This window comes from Anas acuta, chromosome 9, assembly GCF_963932015.1.
Source record: "Anas acuta chromosome 9, bAnaAcu1.1, whole genome shotgun sequence".
Taxonomy (NCBI): domain Eukaryota; kingdom Metazoa; phylum Chordata; class Aves; order Anseriformes; family Anatidae; genus Anas; species Anas acuta.
Window position 1 is genome coordinate 14,609,837 of NC_088987.1, and position 25,480 is coordinate 14,635,316.

Below are 25,480 nucleotides of genomic sequence, written 5' to 3' on the forward strand. Positions count from 1 at the left end.
GAGAAGTGAATGATCACCTTCTAATGTAAACGTGGCACTGTCTGCAGAGGAAAGAGATGCCTCACTCTAGCCAGTGAGCATTTTGCTCTCTAGATGCCACAGCATTTGCTTGTGCAGTTCTTGTGTGGTACAGATCTGCTCTTGTAGAACTCCAGAGTGAAGAGGCACTTCCCTCTGTTTCAACCCCACCCCAGTGGCCTCTTTTCAGAAATTTACTTTTTAAACAGCTTCTAAGCATTGATAATCAAGATGCTTTGTTGCAAGTCTTGGCCTAGCAGGCTGTGTCACCACCATCCTTGCCTTGAAGTTAACAGGATTAAGGACCTCTACAAGGTGTCTGTACGCATTCCACCGGACAATGAGAAGAGCAACCTGATCAGAATTGAAGGAGACCCACAGGGGGTCCAACAGGCCAAAAAAGAGCTGCTGGAACTCGCTTCCCGTATGGTGAGCAAGATGTGATGCTTGGGAGGCCACAGGGTTTTGGGCTGTTAAGTTCATAACATAACTTCTGGTGCAAACATGTGCCCTTTGCCCACTGAGCACTTGGATCTGATGATCTAAGTGCAAGTTGCTGCTCACAGATGTGTTTTTCTATTCCCTTGCATACTCCTTCTCTGTCAATGTAGAGTGAATCCTCTCTAGAGGAGAAAAAAGGGACACTGCTGACAGGTAAACTGTCAGGCAGCAAGCTGGTAAATAAAAGTATATGGCTCTCCTGCTGAACGCTCAACTGTAATCTGTATTACCATCAGGAAAATGAACGCACCAAGGACCTAATCATTGAGCAGAAATTCCACCGGACCATCATTGGGCAGAAGGGCGAGCGGATCCGGGAAATCCGGGAGAAATTCCCAGAGGTAAGGCTTACAAGGAGATGAGGAGTCCAGAGGGGATGTTTCCTACCTGTGTACTTGTCTTGTTGCTGAAATCATAAATGTAGCAACTCTCTAATACAAATAAGAAAATATTTCTCTTTGCCAGAGGCTTGCTAATGTGGCTACCCTTTTCTGAACAGAACCAAGGATGTATAGGATTTCCCTGATCTTTGCATGTGTTTGACATAGCAGTTCCTGAGTTTGTTTGAGTTTGCTATCAATAATTACCCCTTGCAGGTTATCATCAACTTCCCGGATCCAGCGCACAAGAGCGACATCGTCCAACTTAGAGGGCCCAAGAACGAGGTGGAGAAGTGCACCAAGTACATGCAAAAGATGGTGGCAGACCTGGTAAGAGGGAGTTCTGTCTGTGCTCTCCTACACACCTGGGTAGCCCAGCAAAAAAAGTACAGGTGTACTGTCACTGTACTTGGTTGGGACTGAAACACTTTAAGATGATGGAGTTCTGGACAAATTTCTGGCTAGATACAGGCAGGAGGGTAATGCCTGCTGTTTAAAGGCTGTATTTGAAGGCACTTCACAGAATCATCTAGGTAGGAAGAGACCACCGAGATCATCTAGTCCAACCTCTGACCTAACTCTAGCAAGTCCTCCACTAAACCATATCACTGAGCTCTACATCTAAACGTCTTTTAAAGACCTCCAGGGATGGTGACTCCACCACTTCTCCGGACTCGCTCGAGCACCTCCATGTCCTTCTTGTAGCGAGGGGCCCAAAACTGAACACAGGATGCTGTTGGCCTTCTTGGCCACCTGAGCACACTGCTGGCTCATATTCAGCCGACTGTCCACCATCACTCCCAGGTCCTTCTCTGCCTGGCAGCTCTCCAACCACTCATCTCCCAGCCTGTAGCTCTGCTTGGGGTTATTGCACCCCGGGTGCAGGACCCGGCACTTGGCCTTGTTGAACTTCATACAGTTGACCTCAGCCCATCGGTGCAGCCTATCCAGATCCTCCTGCAGAGCCTTCCTACCCTCGAGCAGATCGACACACGCACCTAACTTGGTGTCATCTGCAAACTGACTGTGGGTGCACTCGATCTCCTCATCCAGATCATCGATAAAGATATTAATGAGAACTAGCCCCAGTACTGAGCCCTGGGGAACTCCACTAGTGACCAGCCTCCAACCGGATTTAACTCTATTCACTACAACTCTTCATTTTGCTTATTCTTGCAGTTCTTGTGTAGAGAACTTCCTTAGGTCTAAGCCTATTGCCAAAGTTCACATTTTTCAAGTTCCTGGTATGAGGCTTGCTGTGACAGCGTAATGTTCAATTCTCCCTTCCTTTCTCCCTTAGGTTGAAAACAGCTTTTCAATTTCTGTCCCCATCTTCAAGCAATTCCACAAGAACATCATAGGGAAAGGAGGTGCCAACATCAAGAAGGTGATATAACTTTCCTGTCTCTGGTGCTCAGTATGATAACTGCCTGCTGCTAAATCCCGCTTGCAGTTCTCTCCTGTTTGTTGATGATGTGGAATGTAACCTCCAAGTGCTTTCTTCTGATGTGGGATGCCTCTGAAATGATTTATTATTTTTTTTGTGGCAGATCCGTGAAGAAAGCAACACCAAAATCGATCTCCCAGCAGAGAACAGCAACTCGGAGACGATTGTTATCACAGGAAAGAGAGCAAACTGTGAAGCTGCTCGCCACAGAATTCTTGCCATCCAAAAGGAGCTGGTAAGTGAAGTGACTGATCTGTTGCAGATAAGGGACTTGAAAATGTTGCTAGAATGCATAAGTTCAGAAGAAATGGTTGTAGAGGGGGAGGGCAGGAGACAGCAGTGCGTGTCAGTCTGTTCTTGAATCTAAAACCTAATATCTTAGCAAAGTTTGCCAGTAGCTCAGAGCCCTGATTTATGCCTGTGGTATCTGTCACTTCTTTCAGGGAAGTCTCTTTTCCTAGCTTATCAGGATGCAAGTAGGGCTGTCCCTCTGAAGTGTCACTTGTCAACTAGGGAAGGCTGTGCTTTAGCTGAGATCAAGCAAACTAAAAATACCACGTGCTCAATGTTAATGAGGACAACTCTCATCATTGTGAACAAAGCAGGGAACTGAGCTAAGATGAAAGTCTGTCACTGGGAGGCTGGTCTCCCAGTGCTGACTCCCCACAATACCTTCCAAGTTACAAGAGAGCAAACTTGCGCTACCTGACAGGAGCTGGTGGCACCTCCAAATGGAGGGCTTGACGTAGGTCTGCTATCTCCTCATCAGAGACTGAATTTGCATTCATGGTATTTGCTCTCAGGACGTAATTCATCTAAAATTGACTGTGCTGTGGGATGATGCTGATGAGCCTGCCTGCGGCTGTTCATGTATCAGGGGCAGCCAGTTTCAAACCTCTGTGGTCAGGCATTTCTTACACGTAGCTCCATGAAGATAGTAATGTGGGAGTTGGAAGGTAAGCAGGGTAGGCACAAACACATTTCTGCAGCTTAATTAACAGCTTGCTACTGTCCTTTCTTAGGCCAACATCACTGAGGTGGAGGTCTCTATTCCTTCCAAACTGCACAATTCCCTCATTGGCGCCAAAGGCCGCTTCATCCGCTCCATCATGGAGGAGTGTGGTGGAGTCCACATCCATTTTCCCACCGAGGGCTCTGGCAGTGACACCGTGACCATCAGGGGCCCAGCACAGGATGTGGAGAAAGCCAAGAAACAGCTGTTGCACCTGGCAGAAGAGAAGGTGAGCCCTGTCGTAAGGGAAGGAATGGATTGGTTTGGTCAGCTGCTTCTCTTTCAGGGTTCAAATGATCCCCTCAGCCTGCTGAGAAGCTTCTGGCATAAGACAGCTTAATCCTCTTCCAAGGGATTTGAGTACAGTTGGGATGATTGAAAGAAAACTACACTTCTGTCCTTGTGACAATGAGTTCTTCCCCCACGGGCAGAAGAACTGGCAGAAATGCTTCTCTCCCAAGGCTGGGGACATACTCAGAGGGCTGAGGCTCCCTACTGCTGTGGTTTGAATGCTGTTGGGTAGCCGCACCTCTCTCAAACAGCTGCCTCTGAGTATCTCCTTTCCTTTTTTACCTCGTCTCTGAATTCCAGCTCCAGTTCTTACATTTCTCTGTATATAATTGGGTTTGGGAGCCTTTGGTTACAAGGCATTGCTTTGAGTTGGAATCACTTGACTGGTCGTTTTAACAGCAAGAAAAAGCCCTTTTTAACACTAGCACGTGAGCACATTCCCCTGGTTGGTTCCCTCTGCTGCCTGCCTTACAGCAGTCAGCCAGCCAACAATTTTGCTGCCCAGTGTGAGTCCCAGAGAAGACTTCCCAGGAGGTTTTTTGTGCTCATATTCTCTCCAGTTGTGCTGAGTGTAGAGATATTTCTTCAGCACTGAGAGCATCTTTCACGTAGTGTTTTTCCTTCAAACCTTTTTGATTTAGACAGCAAGCTACATCTACCTTCCTCATGCAACACTGTGCGTGTGTGTGCAGTTACACAGCTGCATGTCTGCTGTTGGTGCAGATGTGTATTTGCTGCGTATTGACATGTTCCATGTGGATCTGCCTCCTTACAGCAAACGAAGAGTTACACCGTGGACCTCCGTGCAAAGCCAGAGTACCACAAATTCCTTATTGGGAAAGGCGGTGGCAACATCCGCAAGGTGCGTGACAATACCGGGGCCCGCATCATCTTCCCAACCTCCGAGGACAAAGATCAGGAGCTGATTACTATCATGGGAACTGAGGAAGCTGTCAAAGAGGCGCAGAAGGAGTTGGAGGCCCTCATCAAGAACCTGGTAAGAACTGCTACTTTCCTACCTATCCCTGCAGCAAGATGTAATGAGTTAGTGTGGAGGACCTGTTCCTCCTAGAATCATGAGCGAGGTGGGAGCTCAGGAAGATCCTCTTCACTGTCGCTTGTTGGAGTGAGGTTGTAAACTGTTTTCTGCTGAGTGCAGCAAATGGATGATGATGGCCAGGAAGGGCAGGGCTGACTGGCTGCTGTCATCTGTTGGCAGGATAACGTGGTTGAAGACTCCATGGTGGTTGACCCCAAGCACCACCGCCACTTCGTCATCCGGAGGGGGCAAGTTCTGCGTGAGATTGCTGATGAGTACGGTGGTGTGATGGTCAGCTTCCCCCGCTCTGGCACCCAGAGCGACAAAGTCACCCTCAAGGGAGCCAAGGACTGTGTGGAGGCAGCCAAGAAGCGCATCCAGGAGATCATTGAGGACCTGGTAAGTCCCAGGAAAGCTGTTTTTTCCCATACTTTATTGCTTCAGCTGAACTCTTCTTGAACCTGTTGTACAGCCAAGCTTTACGTGAACAAGTCCCACAACAGATTTGGGATTTAAAGCTTTGCTGTCAACTGCAGACTTTAGATCCCAGCGTAGGGAAGGGCTGCTGGCTCCAAAATGGCAATGATGTTTCAAGTAATTGCCTGCTTTGACCTTCCTCTTGTTTTTGGGGAGAGCTTTGTTTGGGGTACTTTTAGACATGAAAAATTTGGAGCCCTCTCTGTGCCTGGTCTTGGGTAGAGGCTGCTCCCTGGGGTTTCTTGTCCTGGTAGTACTGCATTTTGGAAACAACCATCAGTCAAACTTCTGCCCTTCCTTTCCTTCCTTCATTAGCTTTTTCCTTTCTCTTACTACTTCCTCCCCTTTAGAGTCACAGCAAGCTTGAGCCTTTGGTCTCTGAAGCCTTTAACATCACAGGCCGGAGGCAGCCTTCATTAAAACAGCTCATGCTAACTTCTCTGAGAGAGGGAAAGATTCTGGGAAACTTTTAGTTCTTTCCATGACAGCAGCTGTTACCTTTCCCAACACCTCACTCTGTCCATTATGGATTTCACCACGCGCAAGCATCCTGTTTGCTGCAGTGAAAGAGGCTGCGTCACAATAGAGCAACTCTGCTTTCTCACAGGAAGCTCAAGTGACAATCGAATGCACCATCCCACAAAAGTTCCACCGCTCCATTATGGGCCCCAAAGGATCCCGGATCCAGCAGATCACCCGGGACTATGGTGTCCAGATCAAATTCCCTGACAGGGAGGAGAACCCAGGTATACCCATGGATGCATGTTCACATGGCAGTTGGGGTGATCAGATGTGTAGTCTGCACTTGATCAGTGGAGAAGCTCTACTTAAAATCTGTGGAGAAGTGACCCCAGGTGTTCCCTACAGCGTCCTTGGATCTGGGCTTGGAATCAACCGTGTCCTCTTGGGAAGAGGGGCAACTTTTAGGGGGTAAAAATGCAAACCTGTGAGTTCTGAATCTGTTCTCACCACAGAGCGCAGGGAGCACAAGGACCTGTCCTAGCCAAAAGCAGAACCTGCCGCTGCTCTCTTGCTCTGCAGGCTTGTCAAGGTTCCTTGGAGTTCTCGTGCTCTCACTGTTGGGTGTACTGAATTCAGCACAGCTGGGGCCTGCTCTGCCTCGTTCTGTTGAGTAGCCTGGTCTACCACCAGCTGTCCTGTATCATCCAGCGCCGTGCTAGTGAAATTCCCTGTTGCTGAAGGCGCACTGCCAGCCTTATTGCCTCTGCTGTCATAGGAGCACAGCCTCTGCTTCCAGAGTGCAACTGCAGGTTCTCCTCCGGCGGGCAAAGGCAATGTGAGTGCTGTGCAGAGACACATGGAGGAGACCATCTCGGTGGGTGTTCAGTTCTGCTCAGTCCAGGCCAAGCCATGGCAAGCTGACTGTGTCAGGAGTAACCTCTTCCGTAGCAGGCTGTAGTGTCTGGTCTCTTGTGGCCAGGCTGAGCCTGAGGATCTGGAGGGGGAGATGTTGAGCAAGGAGGGGGCTCTGTCTGTTTAACATGAGGCTTTCCATGTTTTCAGCCCCTGTCGCAGAGCCAGCTGTGCAGGAGAATGGCGAGGAGGGTGGGGAAGGCAAGGATGGGAAGGATGGAGACCCCAGCTCTCCAAAGAAGTGTGATATCATCATCATCTCTGGCCGCAGGGAGAAGTGTGAGGCAGCAAAGGAGGCGCTGCAGGTACGTGACTTCTAAACCCTTTAGCCTTATAATGTAGTCATGTCCTGATGCAAGCAGCTCGCTGCATGCTTTAGTGATGGTGATAAAAACTGTTCAGCCAAGGTTGCTATCCAGGTGGTCACTGACACTAACCGTGGAGAAGGTCTGCATTGCTCAAAGGAAGTTCTCCAGCTGCTCTATAATTTCGCCAGGTGGCTTGAATCACTGCGCCTGACCTAGCAATTGCTACAGCTGCAAGCAGCCCCAAGTCACTTGCCAGAAAAGCACGACATCCTTTTTTATGAAGCAGGGCTGGTATGAGATACAGTGTGATTGAGGCTGAATCATTCCAGCTTCAGCAGACCTTGCCATGCTTCTCCTCTAGTGATGTCATCCAAGTTTCTGTAGGTGGAAGCCAAGGATATGAGAACAGCCTCTGACGCCAGAGGGAGTTTTTAGATGGCTTGTTTGGAAAAAAATGTTTAACACCCCACAGGTCATCTTGGTGTTTGCAGCTGCTCTCTCCTGCAGAGTTTGTACCCTGACTACAAGGGAACATACCTCACTCCAGCAACTAATTCTTTTGAGCAAGTATATAGCAAACTGAAAGAAAGGAGAAGTCTTTCAACTGGCGAACTCTGTTCCCATCCCTCTAGGCTCTGGTTCCTGTCACCATTGAAGTGGAAGTTCCCTTTGATCTTCACCGTTATATCATTGGCCAGAAAGGAAGTGGGATCCGTAAAATGATGGACGAGTTTGAAGTAAGTTGTTGCCCTTCCTTCCTAATCCCACATACTGGAGAATCTGTAAACGACCACATTTATGGTGTTGGCCATCAGTTGTGACTTACTCAGGACCATCTTGGTTTGACCATAGAATACAGGCTTTACAATAAGAAAGTGAGACCTGTGTAATGAACTCCTTGGCTCTGGGGCTTGCTCGGTTTCACGATGAAGCTGTATGATGGGAGCTGGTGTCGTGAGTGTTGTAGGACTTGTTGGGGCCTATCTGGATTTCTTACCAGTGCGGGAGTTGTTTTCCCTCCTTGGCCGTGCAATACAGCTTGGCCATGCCCGCTTGCTTGGAAGAATTCCCCAGGAGCCCGCAGGGGCTGCAGACCTCTTGCTCTTGGGGCTGGTGCAGGTTGGCTGCAGACAGCACTGTTGAATGTGTGTTTGTTTCCCAGCCTCTCCAGGCTGGTACAGGGAGTGACAGGTCCTGAAGTCCTGCAGCAAAGCAATCTGATGTTGATAATGGCTGAAGGAACAGGTTCAGGCGAGGTGCAAGCTCTTCTTGGTAGCAGAGAGGATCAGTGAGAAGCTAACGTGCAGTGAGCAGTGGTACAAAGTGATAATCATTACTTGTTGCTCAGGTAAACATCCAGGTCCCTGCTCCTGAACTGCAGTCAGATGTCATCACCATCACGGGGCTGGCCACCAACCTGGACCGTGCCAAGACTGGGCTGCTGGAAAGAGTGAAGGAGCTGCAGGCTGAACAAGAGGATCGGGTAAGGCCTGTGCCAGTCCTTCTTCCTTCCAGCTGAACAAGGCTTCAGCCTCTGGGTGTTACCTTCAGAAGTTGTACAGACCTGTGAAACTCTTCTTTTAATAGCACCCCTAGCTGCTCTGCAGGTCTGGGGGACTCAGTGGCTTACCAAACATAACCTGTTTAATATGAACTAACAGGAGAGTCTTGGGATTCTACTTTAGGAAACTCTGAACTGCCCAGGGCTCTCTCACCTTCATATCCCTTCGAGATGGCGCAGGGCAGGAGCCTCGCTGTGCTAGAGTCACTTTGTACCTCTTCTGGTGAATCCTTATCCCAGCACTGAACAAATAGCATGAGGGATGATCTGGGGAGTTGTTTTCTACCTGTAGTTTCCTGCTGAACTTGGCAAAAAGCGCAAGGCCCCTGCAGGTGAATGTTTTGGGTACTCTTCTATAGCCATGTGCACTCAGGCAGGACCTTGCAGAATCTGTCCCATGAATCTCAGAAGCCAAAAGGAATGCAGGGACTTCCGTGGCCATCAGAGGAGCAGCCGTGGTGTGTTCCCTGCTGTTGTGCCTCACTCTGCTTCTCTCTTTCCAGGCCTTGCGAAGCTTCAAGCTGACAGTCACTGTGGATCCCAAGTATCACCCTAAAATCATTGGGCGTAAGGGAGCAGTGATCACCCAGATCCGCACAGAGCATGAGGTCAACATCCAGTTCCCTGACAAGGATGATGAGAGCCAGGTGAGAGGGCAGAGGGGACACGCAGAGGGTTGTTGGTTGTCTCTCAGCCTGGACTCTGACTTCCCTGTGCTGCTGTTGAATAAGATGGAAAGTAAAAGGGAGTAGCAGGGAGTTTTGCTTAGCTGCTTATGAGCTTGGTTACTCACATGCTTCTATGTGCCCCAGGCCCAAGACCAGATCACCATCACTGGCTATGAGAAGAATGCTGAGGCTGCCCGGGATGCCATCATGAAGATTGTTGGTGAGCTGGAGCAGATGGTCTCTGAGGATGTGACTCTGGACCACCGTGTCCATGCACGCATCATCGGTGCACGTGGCAAAGCCATCCGCAAAATCATGGATGAATTCAAGGTGAGTGGTGGGGCAGCACAGGCTGGGAGAACGGTTTGGTATGGTACTAGGGTCCGAATTCAGGAGCGTCAGGTTCACATCTTGTGGTCCTTGTTTCTTGTGCCTGTTGAGCATCTCCAGCTGGAACAGAAGCAAAGAAAAACCAATGCTGTTCTGCTCCCCTCAAGGTGTCATTGCAAATGTAGGAGCAAAGTCGCCTTTCAGTGGATTTCTTCCAGATGGGGTCTCAGATAGTCATTTGAAGGGAGAGGTGGTTGAGTCACTGACGCTGGGGAGCTGTGGGAGGGAACTGTACCCAGACCCCCTTAGCATGAGCTCAGCTCAGAGGAGATCCTATGGATTTCATTGTCTAAGCCAGCGGTGATTCCTGTGTCTTTAAGATTCCCAAATACACTTTCAGGGCTCCAGATTTGGCTGCTGGAAGCTGAAAGGCTTTGGCAAAGCCAGCTCAGCCTGGGAAGGGCAGGGGCCTGCATCCCTGACAGCACGTGGCGGTAGCAGAGTGATTTACTACAGGGACAGTTAATGAACATGAATCCAGAGTGATGAGCCTCTGCGACGTAACATCTTGGCTGGTCTTGGTTGCTGAAACAAGCTGTTTTGTTCTGAAATGAGCAGCCTTTGGTTTTGGTCCCATCTTGTGTGACTTCCCTGCAGCCATCTGGAAGGCAAGCTGGAAGAGACCTCGCTGGCTGTGTACGGGTAACTCTAAGCCAACTACATAAAATGGTCGTCAGCCAGGATTACTCTATCTGTGGAGGGGATAGAAAACTTATTGTGCCTCCTGCTGATGGCTTGATGGCGAGGATGCCTGCAGCAGAATGAGGACACTGTCTGGAAATCCAGCCCTGTGCTGTTGCCACAGCACTGCACAGAGAATGGTTTGGGTTGGAAGGGACCTTGAAGATCATCTTATTCCAATAACAGAAGACTAAAGGAGTCTGTAGCTTTTCAGATGTGCAGGTGTAATTCCTGTGTTTCTTTGTGTTTCAGGTGGATATTCGCTTTCCCCAGAGTGGAGCTCCTGACCCCAACTGTGTGACCGTGACAGGACTCCCCGAGAACGTGGAAGAAGCTATTGATCACATCCTGAACTTGGAGGAAGAATACGTAAGTGTTTAGCAAATCTGTGCGGCGGCTTAGCAAGAATTTCCTCAACCACAGAGCTGGATGAACTCAGTCTTTGTGCGGGTTGCAGTCAGCCCTGGTCTGCAGCTGTCCCTCAGACCACTGGCTGCAGAGCCCCAAGCTGTGCAAGGACTGGCCCCACTGTCCAGGAAGGGGCAGCAAACGAGCATGTTGGGACACCACCAAGACGTGCGCGTGCTTGCCTTGCTGCAGCTTGCATCAGTTGCAGTCTAGGAGTTGGTGGCTCTCAAACTAGTGGAGAAACACCGTGTTCAGTGATCATGGAACAGGCTAGTGACCTTGGACAGGGTGCTGCATGATGAGGTGGAGTTTGGGGGTGGAGGGGTTACACCAGCTTGAGGAACTGTCACGATCCACATCCTAACTGGGCCATGTGACTGCAGCTTGCAGATGTGGTGGACAACGAGGCGATGCAGGTGTACATGAAGCCCTCTTCCCATGAAGAGTCCAAGGCCCCATCCAAGGGCTTTGTGGTGAGAGATGCCCCCTGGGCCACAGTCAGCAATGAAAAGGTGAGTGCTGCTTCTGCTGTGGGCACGGGGAGCGTGGCACTGCCGAGGGCTGACTCTGGGGCCTGGCCCTCCCGTTTCAACTGGGAAAACAGAGCGCTCTCCCTCCTCTCTCCTTGGTGGCAGAGAAGGCAGCAAGGGGCTGTCCTGGTCTGTGTGGCCTGGGCAAAAGCTGAGGGCAGGCCTAGGCTCTGCCTCCAGCTTCCAAAGCACTGCTGTCTCCTCTTCCAAACACCTTGCCCATGTTGGATACAGTTGGGCCGCTGGAGATGGGGAGACCTTACCTGAAAGTGTCCTGCCAGGTCGTGTTGGTTTTAGGGGTTGCCATAGGGCTCTGGCACCTCTGACTTCTGCTGCAGCACAGAACAAGCTCAGTGTCTGAGCTGTGTTCTGCCTGGAAGCAGTGACCTGGGACACGTGGCAGCTCTGTTCTCAACTGCCCTGTTAGTCTGACCCTGCTCCAGCGACTGAGTTACCGTGGCTGGGCTCTGTGAGCCCCTGATCCACCTGCTGTGTGCTTGTCTGCACCATCCTTGATGCCATCTCTGGAGGCTCAACTGTCCACCTAGGGCAGCCCAAAGGACATAGTGATCCTGCTCAGCCCTCACTCCTTGTCTCTGCCCATGGGACACAGGAAATGCTGCTTAGCGCAGGGGTGCTGTACAGGTTCACAGCAGGGCAGGAGCTTAACTTGTTCCCTTTTTGTTTGCTCTAGGCCCCTGATATGAGCAGTTCTGAAGATTTCCCCAGCTTTGGGGCTCAAGTCGCCCCCAAGACTCTTCCTTGGGGACCCAAACGATAATGACCTGGAAGCAGAAACATCTCCTCCAGCCCGCTGACCTGACACTAACCTGCCACAAATACTTCCTGTCTGAAATCTGACCCAGCGGCTGGAGCACAAGTCAATTGCCCCAAGAGGTCTCCTAATGGTGTCTGGAGTGCTAGACCCCATCCCGCTCCCCTCAGCTATCACCATGGCTAGGATTCACTCTCATCTCTTGATGGATATACTTTTCTTCTTTGGAACAAGACTTCCAGTCAGATTCAAACACTAAATGTGTGTGTTTTTGTTAGAAACTTCATAATTGACTCAAAGTGGCTAAGATTTACAGCTTCCCAAGCGCTAGCAGAAAAATCTGCTCTCTTGAGCATGTCTTACTAGGCATTCTCGCCTTCATTAGGAGACCTCCTTTACTGTGGCTAGGAATCTACTTCCTGTCTCATGACCTCAGGAAATAAATTTCCTTGACTTTCTAAAGCCAAAACGTTTGCCCTCTTTCCTTTGTGTTTATCCCAGGCCTTACCTTACCGTTGTAGAGTGCAATCAACTTTTTTTCCTTTGAACTGCCAAAAATTCATTTAATGCTGATAGCTGACTGTGGGGAGAGCTTAAAAATAATCCAAAAGGTCAGAAACTTAACTCTTTCAAGGAACAAAACCTTCAGTAGGCTGGAGAGGCAGCAGAGACGGAAGGGACCAGAACAAAGCACGGCCACCCTGGTCAGGGGAACACCTCGGCGTGCAGCGCGTTGCGGGCGCTCCCTCGCGCCACGCCACGCACAGCCCCAGCCTGCAGGCTTGATGAGTCTTCCAGTGCGTGACCACAGACCCCGCTCCTAGTGCCCCGCGGGCCCTTGCGCACCCTCCCCAGCAGCCGTGCGGGCAGGCAGGTGAGCCAGCACGTGGCAGCGTTACTGCATGGGACAGGCGGGGGTTGGCCAAGGTTGGCGTGGCCCGAGAGAAGCTGGTTGGAAGCGGAGCCTTGAGGTGCTGCGAGCCCTGCAGCTTCTGAGCATGAGCGGTAGGGACACCAGTTGCTGTTGCCTTCTTTCTACCTCAAAAGTCAGTATGATGGTGGCCTCCCAGCGTAGGTGGGTGAGCAGCTGCTGCAGCTCTCACCCTGGCACCCAGAGCAGAACCCTGGAGGAGAAGCAAGAGGAGCGTTTTGGGGAGTGGCTGCGGGAGCTCCTCTGAAGGGAAGCTGAGAGCGGTCACGGTCGTGCAGGTGGTGAATGGGAAAGGACCGTGGGGCTCTTTGAGCTAGAACCGGGCTTGGCCCCAAGGCCTTAGCCACAGCCTAGCAGCAGCCCCTGGCTGCAGCAGTGGTGAGACAGGCTTCTGCTCTGATGGAACAGGGGAACTGAAAGCGAGGGGGCTGACAGTGCCGTGTGTCGAGCCCTCCCTGAGGCCTCCATTGTATGGGCTGGAGAGGGCGATTGGTGCTCTATGCTCTGGGCTGCTTGTGCCTGGGCCCTGCCATGGCTTGCTCTGAGGGAGCTGTGCCCAAGCTTCTCCAGCTAGTAAGAAGAAAACCGTGTCTTTGTGGAGGGAGGCAGGGGGCAGGGGGTCCCTGTGTTCCCTCCTTTCCCCACCTCTGTCCTACAGAAGGTTGTAGTCTGAGCCATTCCTCTAGCCCAGCTGCTTCGGCTCTTGGACAAGCAGGAGTCCCTAGTCTCTCTTCTCTAGTGCTGCTTACGGGGCAAAGGCAGGAATCCTGGCAGGCTGGGCCCAGCATTCCTGCCTTTTCCAGCACCCCCAGGCCTGACATGCCAACGCTTCTCCTTCCCCCGCCAGCTCCTCGTGGTAGAGGCTGCTATGCAGAAGTTGAACCAAAATCTGAGTGCTCTCCGTAAATTTGAGATGTGGCTGAAGCTAACCGCGTCCCGCCGCAGGGCACCTAGCTCCCCTGAAGGAGGGGGTGGCTCTGCCTCCCCCGGGAGATAATAACCAGATGGGTCAGACAGAACCAGGGTGACACCCTTCCATCCGTGTCTGTCAGGAAATGGTTATACCCCGTAGCTTAGGTCTGTCCTATGTCGCCAAGCCTACCCCCCTTCCTCTTTATGCCCCCCTGCCCTCACCAGTTGCACAGCTAGGCTTGAGTTACATTTGGGGCACCACTGTCTGAGTTTGCCCCGCAGCCCGACCCTCCACTCTAAAGAAGGTCATGAAGTGATTGTACCTAGTACTGTCCCCCACCACCCTCCTTCCGCAGCAGACTGTGGCATGTGTCCATTTCCTCTCTGACGTCTTCCATATTGTACGTTTCCATAGCAATGATCCCTTGGCCTTAACTTTGGAATTTGGAGACTATATGCAAACATGTAAAAAGGCTCATGAGTATGGATGACACTGGAATTTTATAAATTCTAAAATAAAACCTGAAACAGCTTGGAGTGTCACGGATATTATTTCTACCGGTGGGTTGAGATCCAGGGCAGCCCAAATTGCACGTGTGAGCCTCTGCGGCGGCCGTGCCCTTGCTGAGGAGGGATGTGCACAGAGAACGCTGGGCTGCGGGGAGGTGAGAGCAGCGCCCCACATGCTCACAGCCAGCAAGGTGACACCAGGGCTGCTGCTGGTGTAGGGGAGCAGAGGGAGGCAGCAGCTGCAGTCCCTCTTGCCCACCCCGCTGAGACCCTCTGCCTTCTGCAACTCTTCCCTGCTGCCCAGTGCCCAGCTGCCAGGGCTCAGCTGCTGCTCTTGAGAAGCAAAGCTTCACTCAGGGGCTGTTTCCCCTCGTGGTCCCCATGTCGAAGGGTAGCAGCACACCTCTCACATTCACGTGGGGTCTCCATAGCTTTCCCACAGCTCAACTATTTCCTGCCTCCCTACTTAGGGTGGCAGGAGCAAACCCTCCAGCTGCCATTACTGTAAGTACCCAGCACAGGAGACAGCAGAAGCAACAGCCAGTCCTGGCAGCCCTACCACGACTCTCCCCAGGCGGGGGCAAGTCAGCCTGTGCTTGTGCTGAGCAGCCCGGCAGCAGCTGCAGGCAGGAGCCTGCCTCTGCTAGCTGAGCACCAGCAGGGAGGCCTACCAGCCCAGGACCTCAGTGTGGCCGGCCACCTTTAATTCATTTACACCACAGGGCAGTTCCCTCGTTGTACCACAATGAGCCTGGACAACTGCCCAGAGCTGGCTGCCTCCCTCCCCTCCTGCAGCCGCAGCCAAGCCCTGGTGTCCATGTGGCAGAGCTGCCCTGAGCCAGCCGAGCAGTGCCAGCCAGCATGCTGCCCCACGGCTCCGCGCTGCTGTGAGGAGGAGCAGGTTGTGGTCCTGGGGCACTCTGTGGCTCTCAGCTGCCCTCAACCTGCTCGGTTTCCCAGTCCCTGCTCGCTGCTGGATCCGTGGTGCTGGCCTTGCTTCTTGTCTCCCGTCTCTCAAAAAGGACCTGGATCAGGGAGAGAGGGAGCTGCTGCACTCGCAGAAGGCGCTGTTAACGCCTTACAGGTACCAGGGAACAAGCACAAAAGGCAGGGAAAGGCAGCCACACGCACCTTGTTCTCAGCCAGGGCCTCCTTGGCCAGGTACCTCTCACGCTTCACCTTGACCTCCACCGACTCCGGAATGTCAGGAACCAGGCAGGCGATCACACGCCCAATGAAGAAAACCACGTGCTGGGAGCGAGAGGGACGGAGGGGTTGGCACAGCTCCACACCCAGTACCCGTGTCTCCCCGCGGGGCTGGGCGCTGGTACCTCAAACACGATGACGAAGCCCAAGCGCACGGCCAGCAGGTGCCAGTAGGTCAGCGTCAAGTTGCCGTCCTGGTCCCTGAACGCCCTGTACCTGCAGGAGCCACGTGCAGCCCTCACTGCACCCACCCACCCCCGGCTGGCCTCACCACCACGCGTCACCACGGGATGTGATGGCGGCAGAGGGACGAGCAGCAGGCAGCCCAGCCCTGGGGCACTTTTGGCCGTGTCCCCAGACGGGTTGTGACATTTTCTTCCTCTGGTGAAGCAAATCTCTCCACAGCTGGAGAGCTTTTGATGTCAGTGCTCCAAAACACTCAGGCACATTAAACCAAGGGTGGGGAGGGAGCGGGGGAGTCACCAAGACAAGTTGCTTGCCCCCACGCCCCCTGTCCTGCCCCAGCCCACAGGGCAAACCCTGGGATGAGCAGCTCAGCAAAGCAGGCAGAAAACCTGCACCTGGCTGACGGCCTCTGTGCTGAACGAAACACTTGCTGAGCTCCCACCTGCACACGGTGTTGCTTTGCTGCACAAAGTCCCGCGGCGCGTAGGCCAAGGTGAAGTTGACGTAGCCACGCAGGCTGCTGTCGTGGATGTACTCGTAGTACACGCGGGGCAGGAAATCGGAGGTGAAGGCGATGAGGAAGGCCTGGGGGGAGGGAGAGGTGCTGCAGAGCTCCTGAAGCTGGGGGAGGCCCCAGCCCCACCGCCCTGCCCCACGGCTCTGAGTTTTTTGCCTGCCTGGCCCAGAGGAAGCACGCCTCTGCGAAGGCAGCCCCACCCTCCTCACCGAGCCAGCCCAAAGAGCTTTTTCCCTAAATTTCCTGTTTGCAACCCCTCAGTGCCAGCACCGCCACCCCGCTGCCCGGCGTACGTTGCTGCTGACAGCCAGGTGGGTGATGACCTCCAGGATGGAGAACCAGATGCCGATGCCCTGCGCCCGCTCGGCCACAGGCCGCCGGTAGTCACAGACGAACTTGCGGGCGTCCAGGCGGATCTCCACCCAGTTGTTGAGCAGGGCAAAGAGGGGTGCCAGGGGACAGGCAGCCACGAAAATGGTGATGAAGCCAAACTGCAGGACTGGAAGGAAAAGGAGGAGGAGAGGGGAAGGACAGGTTGAGAGCAGCAGCGACAACTGCAGCGTCTCCCGGTCCCTTCCCACTGCTCCCACTTGAGCAGAGCCCAGAGCTCCAGGCATGGGGCCGGTTCCTACCCATCTCCAGGTACTCATCAAACAGCCCCTCAAAGGCCAGCAGCTGGTGGTTGACCACCCAGGGTGCCTGCTCCGCCGGGACCGGCCCGCCCTCCTCGATGGCCTTCTTCTTTGTGGAGAGGAGCTTGTGCTTGTGCCACCAACACCTCAGCTTCCTGGGGAGAAAAGAGGGGCTGTGTCCCACACCCGGCACCAGCCGAGGGATTGCCCTGCCCTGAGATGGGTGCTGCTGCTCTACTCACGGGATGGCCACCTCCTGCAGGTTGTTGATGATCTGCTTCCCCACCATGATGACCAGCAGCTCCTGGGCCAGCTCGATGAAGCACCCACCCGGGCTGCACTGCAGGGAGAGCGGGGCCCTCAGCACGCAGCTCCTGGCACACGGGGAGACCCAGCACCCAGACCCCGAGCAGGGGATGGGGTGGGGTCCCCACAGTGAGCACCAGCCTGGGCCAGGGGAATGCATCCTGCTGGGTGAGCACAGCTCGGGGCTGCCCCACAGGCACCGTGCCGTGTCCTGGCACGGCCCTGAAGCTGGCATCACCCCCAGCCCCCCACACCACGCTCACCTCCTCGTTGCGGATGCCCAAAAAGCTCCAGTAGTTCCCAGGGTAGCCAACGAACCTGTGGGAGCCACGGCAGAGCCGTGAGCGGGCATCCCAGCTCCCTCCAGCCGCCCTGTTCCCTGGGCCATGAGGGGAGCATTGCTGGAGGCTGTGGGGGCTCAGCCCACCCTCTGCCACCCCACCTTGTGCTCTGCTGCTGGCTGTGGCAAAGGGGTCACCGAGCGAAGGAAGGGCCTGGTCTGGTAGACCCGGACCCCTCGTGTCCCTCGCTAAGGGGCTGGCGGTGGTGTCCCCAAAGAAGGGGGGTCCCCAAGCCCCTGGTTGGGGCCAGCACAGCAGTAAGCCCGCAGGGATCAGGCTGCTCCCCTCTGGAGGGCCCAATCCTCCCAGCAGGAGTGGCAGCAGCACTCCGGGCCCCTCAGCCCTACAAGACCACCCTGCCCAGCGGTCCCAGCAGGAGCAGGAAGGGCCCTCCTCCCCCCACGGGCCTTAGAGTCATCGAATTACAGAATCCTTTAGGTTGGAAAATACCCCCAAGGTCCTCAAGGCCAACCGTTAGCCTGCCACTTACTTGCCCTTGAAGAAGGCTATGTACATGGGAAAGGAGTAGAAGGTGACAAACTGGAAGACGAACACTTTGAAGGTAAAGGCATCCTCGTACTTGGTCTGGGTGCGGTGCATCTCTGCCAGGGGGAAGCACAGGGATGTGGCCCCACGCTGCTCTCAGGTGCTTGTCTGCCTCATGTGGACGTCACCCTGACTCGCTCGGTGCTAACAGGCCCCAGGCCCCAACCCTGCTGCTTTACCCACAAAGTCAGCCTAAGATGTCCAGACACCCATGTGCTTTGCACAAAAAAGATAAACTTCATTCCCTCTTCTCAGCAGCAACAGGCTGTGTACCGCATTATACATGGCAAAAATATTCCAGGCACTTTTCTCCCCCAAGCCCCAGCAGTCAGCTCAAAACCCTTCATACAACACTCCCCCCCACCCCCCCAAAAAAAAAAATCTCGAGCAGAAGTGAACCCCTATTCTGACTTTTTTTTTTTTTTTCCTGCAGCCAAAACACTTTTCACCTAAGCTCTTATTTCCCCAACTCTCCTCTACTTCACACGACTCAGCTTCCTCCTTGCCATCAGCCAGCCCCTACCGGGGGGCTGTGTCCTAGCTCGTGTCCCAGCACTGAGTTCGCTGGCTCTGGTGCTTTGCCATTACAAAGGGCTCCTTCCATCCAGCTTGCAGGACCCCAACCAGCTTACCCCACTTGGTAAGGAGATGAGCCAGGGAAATGTAGATCTTGGAGAGGATGAGGATGAAGAAGAGGTTCACCACTGAGCTGGAGATGCTGGCGATGCGCGATGCCTACAGGGGAAGCGAGCAGGCAGAGCACACACAGCAGAGTGAGGTGAACCAGCTGGCAAACCAAGCCCATCTGCTTGGCCTGGAGCAGCTCTGACCACCTCTTACCGAAGCCACAAACCAGAAGTATCCTGAGCTGGAGAGGAGGATGGCAACAACTGTCCGGTACAGGATAATGGAGATCACGAACAACACCACCATGGCAATCTGCAAGCACAGCGTGCTGTGTATGAGCAGGGATCAGAGCCTGCATCAAAGGAAAACTGCAACCATTACCCCAGGGCACCAGGAGCTGCGAGGGAGCTCCAGGGCTGAGCTGGTGGAGAGGCAGGGGACACGCATCCATCCCCACCTTCATCCACATGTTCTTTCCTCAAACAGATCCCATTCTACCACATCCCACTTCTCCAGCCCTTGTGATCTTACCAACATTATGAGGACCACCAAACCAGCCAAAATCCGATGGATGCGGCTGCGCTTGGGGAAATACGGTTCCTCTGCCCCAGTTATAGGGTTTATTATTGTCATGGGAGCCATGGCAGTGAACTGGGGCCGGGGCCGCTCCTGGGAAAGAGGGGGGAAAAGGCATCAGAGGCAACTGGTGGCTTTTGTCCATACAGATTTGGAATGTATTGCAAAGGGCTGGACCCCACCTCAATGTCCTCAAACTCAGAGCAGTCCCAGCGATGTGCCAGGGATGCGTTTGTCCGCTTCCAGAACTCCAGGAACAGCACTGCCCACAGGGACATGAAGATGCTGAAGAAGATGGTCCCACCGTGGTCAAAGAGCCGGCCCGCCTGTGGGCACAGCAGGCATGAGGGCTGGGCCAGGGCTGCGGGAGCTGCTGGTTAACGTGGCCCTGCCCACCTGAGGGACATGGTCTCATGTCCTCCGTGGGGACAAGGTCTCACATCCACCACGTTCATTGTGGAGACGTGGCCTAATGTCCACGCCAGAGACACAGTCTTATATTAGCAGGAGTAACGAGGGCAAATCCCTGCAGGCATCCCACAGCCCAGCCCTATGAGTGACCGCAGGGATGGAGCTCTACCCCTGGGCCCCACGCTTCCCCTGGGGAGCCAGGACCTCACCATGAAAGTGCTGCAGGTGTCGGAGAGCTGCCAGTAGGGACAGGACTTGCAGAGCGGACACATCCGAAACTGCTCTTTGCTCTCACAGATCTCCTGCCTGCAGGCAGGGGAAGGAGCATTCAGCAGGGCTCAGCTCAGACTCTCACCATTTCACCCTGGGGATGGGGGGACACTCACGCAGGTACGTCACTGAACACCAGGAAAATGCCTGCGATGAACACCACAGTCCCCGTCACGGCAGCGGGCAGGAGCCATCCCGTGTAGAAGCCTGCGGGCAGCAGGGACAGGCAGCACGAGTCCTGTCAGCCTCCACCACAGTCCCCAAGGACAAGTGCTGCCCAAACCCAGCCCAGCACCAGCCTAAAGCCACACAGGGCTTGGAAGACCTGAACATGGACTTGAGGCTCTAGATGGATGTGTCACAGCTGACTTGTGGTGCCTCCAAACTGGAGAACATCCTGGGACAGAGCTGCAACCACACGCGGGCAGGACCAAGGTGGGCATCGCTCTGCTTCCAGCAAAAGCAGGCTGGGCCCAGGAAGAGGGACCCAGGAGGAGCCCCGAAGTGCTGGGGAAGGGCTGAAGGTGACCAGGACTGGCAGGACACCTAGGGTTTCCCACCCAAGGCAGTGCACATTTCATCTGGGGACCCCATCCAGGAGCTGAGGGCTGCTCTGGAGCCGGCGGCACTCACCCAGCCAGGCGAAGTAGAAAGCGACTTTCTCCCCAAAGTACTTGCGGACGTGGTCCAGAGGCTGGTACTTGCTCCACTTCCTCCAGTTGGCCCAGTACTGGAAAAGGACCTGGCGCGGGCTGGGGCTGCCAGAGGCTGGCTCCTCTGGTGGGGCCTCGCAGGAGCCCTACGGGGACGGGGGACATGGGCGAGGGCCCAGCCAGGGCTGTGGGTCCGTCGGGGAGCCCCGGGGCTGGGACCATGCCTTGCCTCATGCAGCGGGAAGGCGGCAGTGAAGACGCCCTCGCTCAGCAGCCGGTCCACCCCCACCTCCCGCTCCTTGGAGCAGCCGTACTGCGTGGTGGCCAGGATCTCGTAGAGCTGAGGAGGAAAGGACGAGGCAGGGATGGGGCTTCAGCCACATGGATTGGGGTCCCCACCATGCTGTTGACTCTTTGCCTCCAAGCCTGATCCTCTGAAACATTGTCCTGCCCTTTCCCAAATACTGACCAGCAGCAGGAGGGTCTTTACCCATACCTTCTATCCCATCGGTGGCATTTTGCACACTGCAACCTATCTGGGGACAGCTGACACCCCCCATGTTTGTGCCACCTGCCTGCAGAGCTGCTCCCCCACACCCTCCAGCCCACCCAGGACCAGGGAAAGAGACCACGTTAGCTCCTGGTGCTCACAATTTGGTGCCTCTGAGTTGTGGAGAAGAAAGTGTCCTGCTCATCGCTGCCCAGGAACCTGCAGAGAGGAGCAGCTTGGCCCTAGGATTCTGGTGGGGGTGAGGAGCTGCTGCTCCTGGCTGTGCTGTGCACGGGCAGAGGGAAGGAATGGCCTACGCAGCCTCTCCTGGGGTGCTTACCATTGCAGCTTGTTGACCTTGAAGGGGCAGGTGTAGTAGTCCAGCGGCAGGCTGGGGACCTCCTGGGCCATGGCGTTGGGGATGCCCAGCCGCCGCAGCACTCTCTCTGACCAGTGGGAGGTCTGGTTGGGCAGCGCCTGAGCACACACAGCCAAAACATCTCAGGAGGAGGGAGATGGCAGCAAAGCGTGGGACCGTGGGGTGCAGCACGATGCCTGGGCACTCGGCAGTGCTGGTGGCACTGTCCCCTGACCCGGAGCACCAGGGCACCCTGGCCTTACCTGCAATGGCACACGGAGCTGCAGCTCCTCAGCATAGTAGCAGAGCACACTCCAGGGCGCACTCAGCAGCAGGTAGTGCACCACCTTCTTCTCCACGCGGGCCGTGTGCTGGTGGAAGAGGAGCCCCACAAGGGGATGAGGCTGCTGGTGCCGGTACAGGTCCCTGCAGGGTCTGTCAGGATCAGCCCAGCCACCCCTCGCTGCCCCTGGGAGCCAGCCCACTGGGATGGAGCCCTCACCAGGTCCCACCTTGTGCTCCTGCTTGGCTCCCCGCAAGCCCAGGTTGCTCTACTGGGGCCAGGGCACGATGCCATCGTCCCTGAGCAAGGCTACGGTTGATGCAGGAGGGAAAGGTCAGGTCCCTGGGTACCTTTTCCATGTGGAGGCCAGCAGCATGGAGCTTGTCCAGGAACTTCTTCCGCCAGGTCCTGTGGATGGTGGTGGATCTCTCCTGCAAGGCCTTGTTCTCACGGCTGCCCTTCTGCCCGCTCAGCTCCCTGGGGACCGTTTCCCACACAAGGACGAAATCTGCAGCAGGAAGATGGAGCTCGTGGCAGGAAGCTCCTCATAAGGGAAAGGCTGAGGCTCTGAAGACTTCCAGGGATCAGCTGCTATCGATAGGCCGTGCTGCCACCAGCTCCAGCTGTGAGGATGGAGGACATTCCCCAACCTCCCCAACACAACGGGGAGCCCACCCAGCCCGTCTTCTTGCCACAATGAAAGGAAACCGACCTCAAAGATCAGGCTCTCTCCCTCACCTATCCTTGTGCAGCCATCGCTGAAGACATTGGCCGTGCTCTTCTCACCCAGGGATGCTTCGCCAGCCTGGAAATAAGGCATCAACAGCAATAAGAGCTGGTAGTCCCCCAACAGCTGGATCACTAGCTAACTGGAAGGGCAGGGGACTGCCCCAGGACCAAGAGGCAAACCTGCCCTGTTCACAGCTGCCCTGGTTCCTCTCCTACCCCACGGTATGGCCACCCACCTGGGAGACTTCCACAGCATCCTCGCTCAGACTCCCATAGCAGGCTGCTCGTCCGCCGCTGTCTTGTCCTACCAGACTGCTGTGGGGATCGTCCGACGTCCTCCTCCGCTGCATGGCGAGCCCTCATGCCAGCAGCCACTCCAGGTGCTGAGAAGCCAACAGAGGCACTGCAGGCCTAGGAGAAGGGCTGAGTGCCCCGATGCTATCAGGCTCGTGATGCCGGAGGTGTGTGCAGCCTTGCTGGCTCCTCCACCAGGCCCTCAGCCCTCAGCTGCTCAGCTTGCCACCAGGAATATGTCCAACAGCTCGCTGTCCTCATAGCCAGGCCCCAAAACTGGACACAGCGCTCGAGGTGCAGTCTCACCATGAGGGGACAACCACCGCCCTGGTCCTGCTGGCCACGCTGTTTCTGACACAGGCCAGGATGCCGTTGGCCATCTTGGCCACCCGGGCACAGCGCTGGCCCACGCTCGGGTGACTGTTGACCAACACCCCCGGGTCCTTTTCTGCTGGGCAGCTTTCCAGCCACTCTTCCCTGAGCCTGTGTCACTGCACGGGGTTGTGGTGACCCAGGTGCAGCACCCAGTGCCCGGCCTTGCTGGATGTGGCCCAGCCTGCCAGCCCATCCCAGTCCCTCTGCAAAACTGTCCTCAATCCAGATCACTGTTGAAAGTGCTAAACAAAACTGTCCCCAGTACTGAGCCCTGGGCAACTCTACTTGTGGTCAGCCGTCAGGTGGATTGAACTCCACTCGCTACAACTCTTGGAGACCAGCCAGTCAGGCAGTTCTTCACCCAGCAAACTATCTGCCCGTCCAAGCCATGAGCACCCAGTTTCTCCAGGAAAACACTGTGGGAAACTGTCAAACACTTTACTAAAATCCAAGTAAGCAACATCCACAGCCTTCCCCTCATGCACTCTGTGGGTCACCTTGTCACAGTAGGAGACCAGGTTAGTCAAGCAGGACCTGCCATTCCTTACCCCATGCTGACTGGCCTGATTGCTGTTTATCCTGTACGTGCCATGTGATGGCACTCAAGGTAATTGCTCCATTAACATCCCCAGCACTGAGGCCAGACTGACAGGCCAGTAGTTCCCCAGGTCCTCCTTCCATCCCTCCTTGTAGATGGCCGTCACATTCACTGACCTGCAGCCACCTGGGACCTCCCCAGCTGCTCAAGAGTGCTGGTGAATTACTGGAAGTGGCTTGGTTAGCACTTGCACCAGCTCCTTCAGTGCCATTTGGTGGATCCCATCTGACCCCATAGGCTTGTGAATATTCAGATCACGTAATAGTTCACTTACAGCTTCCCATTGGATTATAGGAGCTTCATTTTGCTCCCTGTCACTGCCTTTCAGCTCAGGGGCTGGGTACTTGGAGAACAACTGTCCTTACTAATAAAAACTGAGGCAAAAAAAGGCAGTAGGTGCTTCAGCCTTATCTTCACCTTTTGTCACTGTTTCCCCTCACATCCAATAAGGGGTGCTGATTCTCCTTAATCCTTCTTTTGCTGTTGATGTGTTTATAAAAGTATTTAAAAAATATTTATTTATATCATCTTTTATTGCACTAGCCAAACTGAGTTCCAGCAGGGCTTTGGCCTTTCCAATTCTCTCCCTGCACAACTTAAGGGAGAACTCAATAAAAACTGAGTTGCCTGCCCTACTTCCCAAGGTCATAAACTCTCTTTTTCTCCCTGAGTTCCAGAAGCAGCTCTCTGTTCAGCCACGCTGCTCTTCTCCCCTGCCAGCCCGACTTTTCCTGGCATTGAGATGGCCTGCTCCTGTGACTTCAAGGTTTCATTCCTGAGGGAGGTCCAGACTTCCTGGAGTCCTTTGACTTTCAGAACCCCCTCCCAGAGTACTGTCAACCAGATCTCTGAACCGGCTAAAGTCTGCCCTCTGGAAATCCAAGGTAGCAGTTCCACAACTGCCTTCCTTACTTAACCAGAGATCAAAAACTCTTCACGATCACTCAGTCCAAGACTGCAGTCGGTTCCCTCACCACCTGTGTCAGGAAGTTATCCTCCACACACTCCAGGGACCTCCTACACTGTCTCCTCTCTGCTTTATCATATTTCCAGCAGACGTCTGGGAAGTTGAAGTCCCCCTTGAGAACAAGAGCTAGCAATGAGGTTTCCCTCCCCTGCCAGCTTTAGTTTAAAGCTCTCTACACCCTGTAACCGTAGATGCTCTTCCCCTCCTCCAACAGATGAACCCCATCAGCTCCCAGCAGACCAGGTTTCCCAAAGAGAGTCCCATGGTCTAAAGAGCCAGTTGGTTACAGGTTTGGTTCATCTCAGGCTGTAGCAGAGCCCATGCACCCAGCAGCTGCCCACAGTTGTCACCAGAAGCACCCCAGCAAGCAGCACTGTGGGACAAGCTCTCAGTATCCAAATGCACCTCACTGCCATGGCCAAAAGCAAGGTGGGGAGACAAGGGACAAGCATTAAACCTCCCCAAGGAAGCACCCCCATTATTCTGACCTAACATCCTGAAAAGCTCAGGGCCCACCTACCCCCTAAGGCTCCCAGCAGGTATCAATAAAAACACCAGCCGATTGCCACAGCAACTCAGGATTGGGCCCTCGTGTTGGGGAAGCACCCACAGGGCACCGAGAAGCAGGGGCTGTGTCTCCTGCCCCACCAGCTGGTGCCCCACACCTCAGGGAGATGCCTGAAAACCCCATAGCTTCCCTACCTTACCTCCCACAGCGTCACACAGCGAGGGGTCCTGCTTCTCCTCAGGGGCCTGGGAAGTGTCACCCACCCCTCCAGGTGCTTCAAACCAGCATTTTTTGGCTGCTTCTCAGCGTGGGCAAGGCCGGGCTGTGCGTGAGGGGTACAGCTGGGAGACAGGCTGGCGAGCACCTTCCTTCGGCGCAGGCCCTGCCTTTGTTT

General features: G+C 54.5%; 2 protein-coding genes across 3 annotated transcripts in view; one reads left to right on the plus strand and one right to left on the minus strand.

Moving 5' to 3' along the window:
• Nucleotides 1-14,235, plus strand: part of HDLBP (high density lipoprotein binding protein) — a 36,944-nt gene extending 22,709 nt beyond the window's left edge. For both annotated transcript variants that reach the window (XM_068692924.1, XM_068692923.1), the window contains exons 12-28: nt 308-447; nt 756-860; nt 1,116-1,229; nt 2,200-2,286; nt 2,450-2,581; nt 3,369-3,587; nt 4,425-4,646; nt 4,869-5,087; nt 5,773-5,911; nt 6,690-6,844; nt 7,480-7,584; nt 8,196-8,330; nt 8,912-9,055; nt 9,221-9,406; nt 10,400-10,516; nt 10,939-11,067; nt 11,780-14,235. In XM_068692924.1, the coding sequence (XP_068549025.1) occupies nt 308-447; nt 756-860; nt 1,116-1,229; nt 2,200-2,286; nt 2,450-2,581; nt 3,369-3,587; nt 4,425-4,646; nt 4,869-5,087; nt 5,773-5,911; nt 6,690-6,844; nt 7,480-7,584; nt 8,196-8,330; nt 8,912-9,055; nt 9,221-9,406; nt 10,400-10,516; nt 10,939-11,067; nt 11,780-11,866 (2,435 nt within the window). In that variant the 3' untranslated portion in view covers nt 11,867-14,235. The remainder of the gene's footprint in view (nt 1-307; nt 448-755; nt 861-1,115; nt 1,230-2,199; nt 2,287-2,449; nt 2,582-3,368; nt 3,588-4,424; nt 4,647-4,868; nt 5,088-5,772; nt 5,912-6,689; nt 6,845-7,479; nt 7,585-8,195; nt 8,331-8,911; nt 9,056-9,220; nt 9,407-10,399; nt 10,517-10,938; nt 11,068-11,779) is intronic.
• ANO7 (anoctamin 7) lies at nt 14,186-25,480 on the minus strand. The gene is made up of 24 exons (XM_068692925.1): nt 25,286-25,480; nt 22,581-22,767; nt 22,354-22,420; nt 21,966-22,123; nt 21,596-21,703; nt 21,315-21,451; nt 21,136-21,193; nt 20,714-20,824; nt 20,465-20,630; nt 19,948-20,038; nt 19,771-19,867; nt 19,333-19,476; nt 19,106-19,243; nt 18,788-18,886; nt 18,580-18,682; nt 17,892-18,003; nt 17,324-17,378; nt 16,997-17,094; nt 16,755-16,909; nt 16,416-16,621; nt 16,048-16,190; nt 15,545-15,635; nt 15,345-15,464; nt 14,186-15,238 (listed from the first exon to the last, which is right to left on the minus strand). Exons 2-24 carry the CDS (start codon nt 22,692-22,694, stop codon nt 15,143-15,145), a joined length of 2,667 nt encoding a protein of 888 aa, XP_068549026.1. The 5' UTR covers nt 22,695-22,767; nt 25,286-25,480; the 3' UTR covers nt 14,186-15,142.

Coding starts and splice junctions, on each gene's coding strand:
- ANO7 (XM_068692925.1), bottom strand. CDS start 22,694: ATGCAGCGGAGGAGGACGTCGGACGATCCCCACAGCAGTCTGGTAGGA. Junction 22,421..22,580: donor ATGCTGTGGAAGTCTCCCAG/GTGGGTGGCCAT, acceptor CCTTATTTCCAG/GCTGGCGAAGCATCCCTGGG. Junction 16,191..16,415: donor ACCTGGCTGTCAGCAGCAAC/GTACGCCGGGCA, acceptor CCCTCCCCCCAG/GCCTTCCTCATCGCCTTCAC.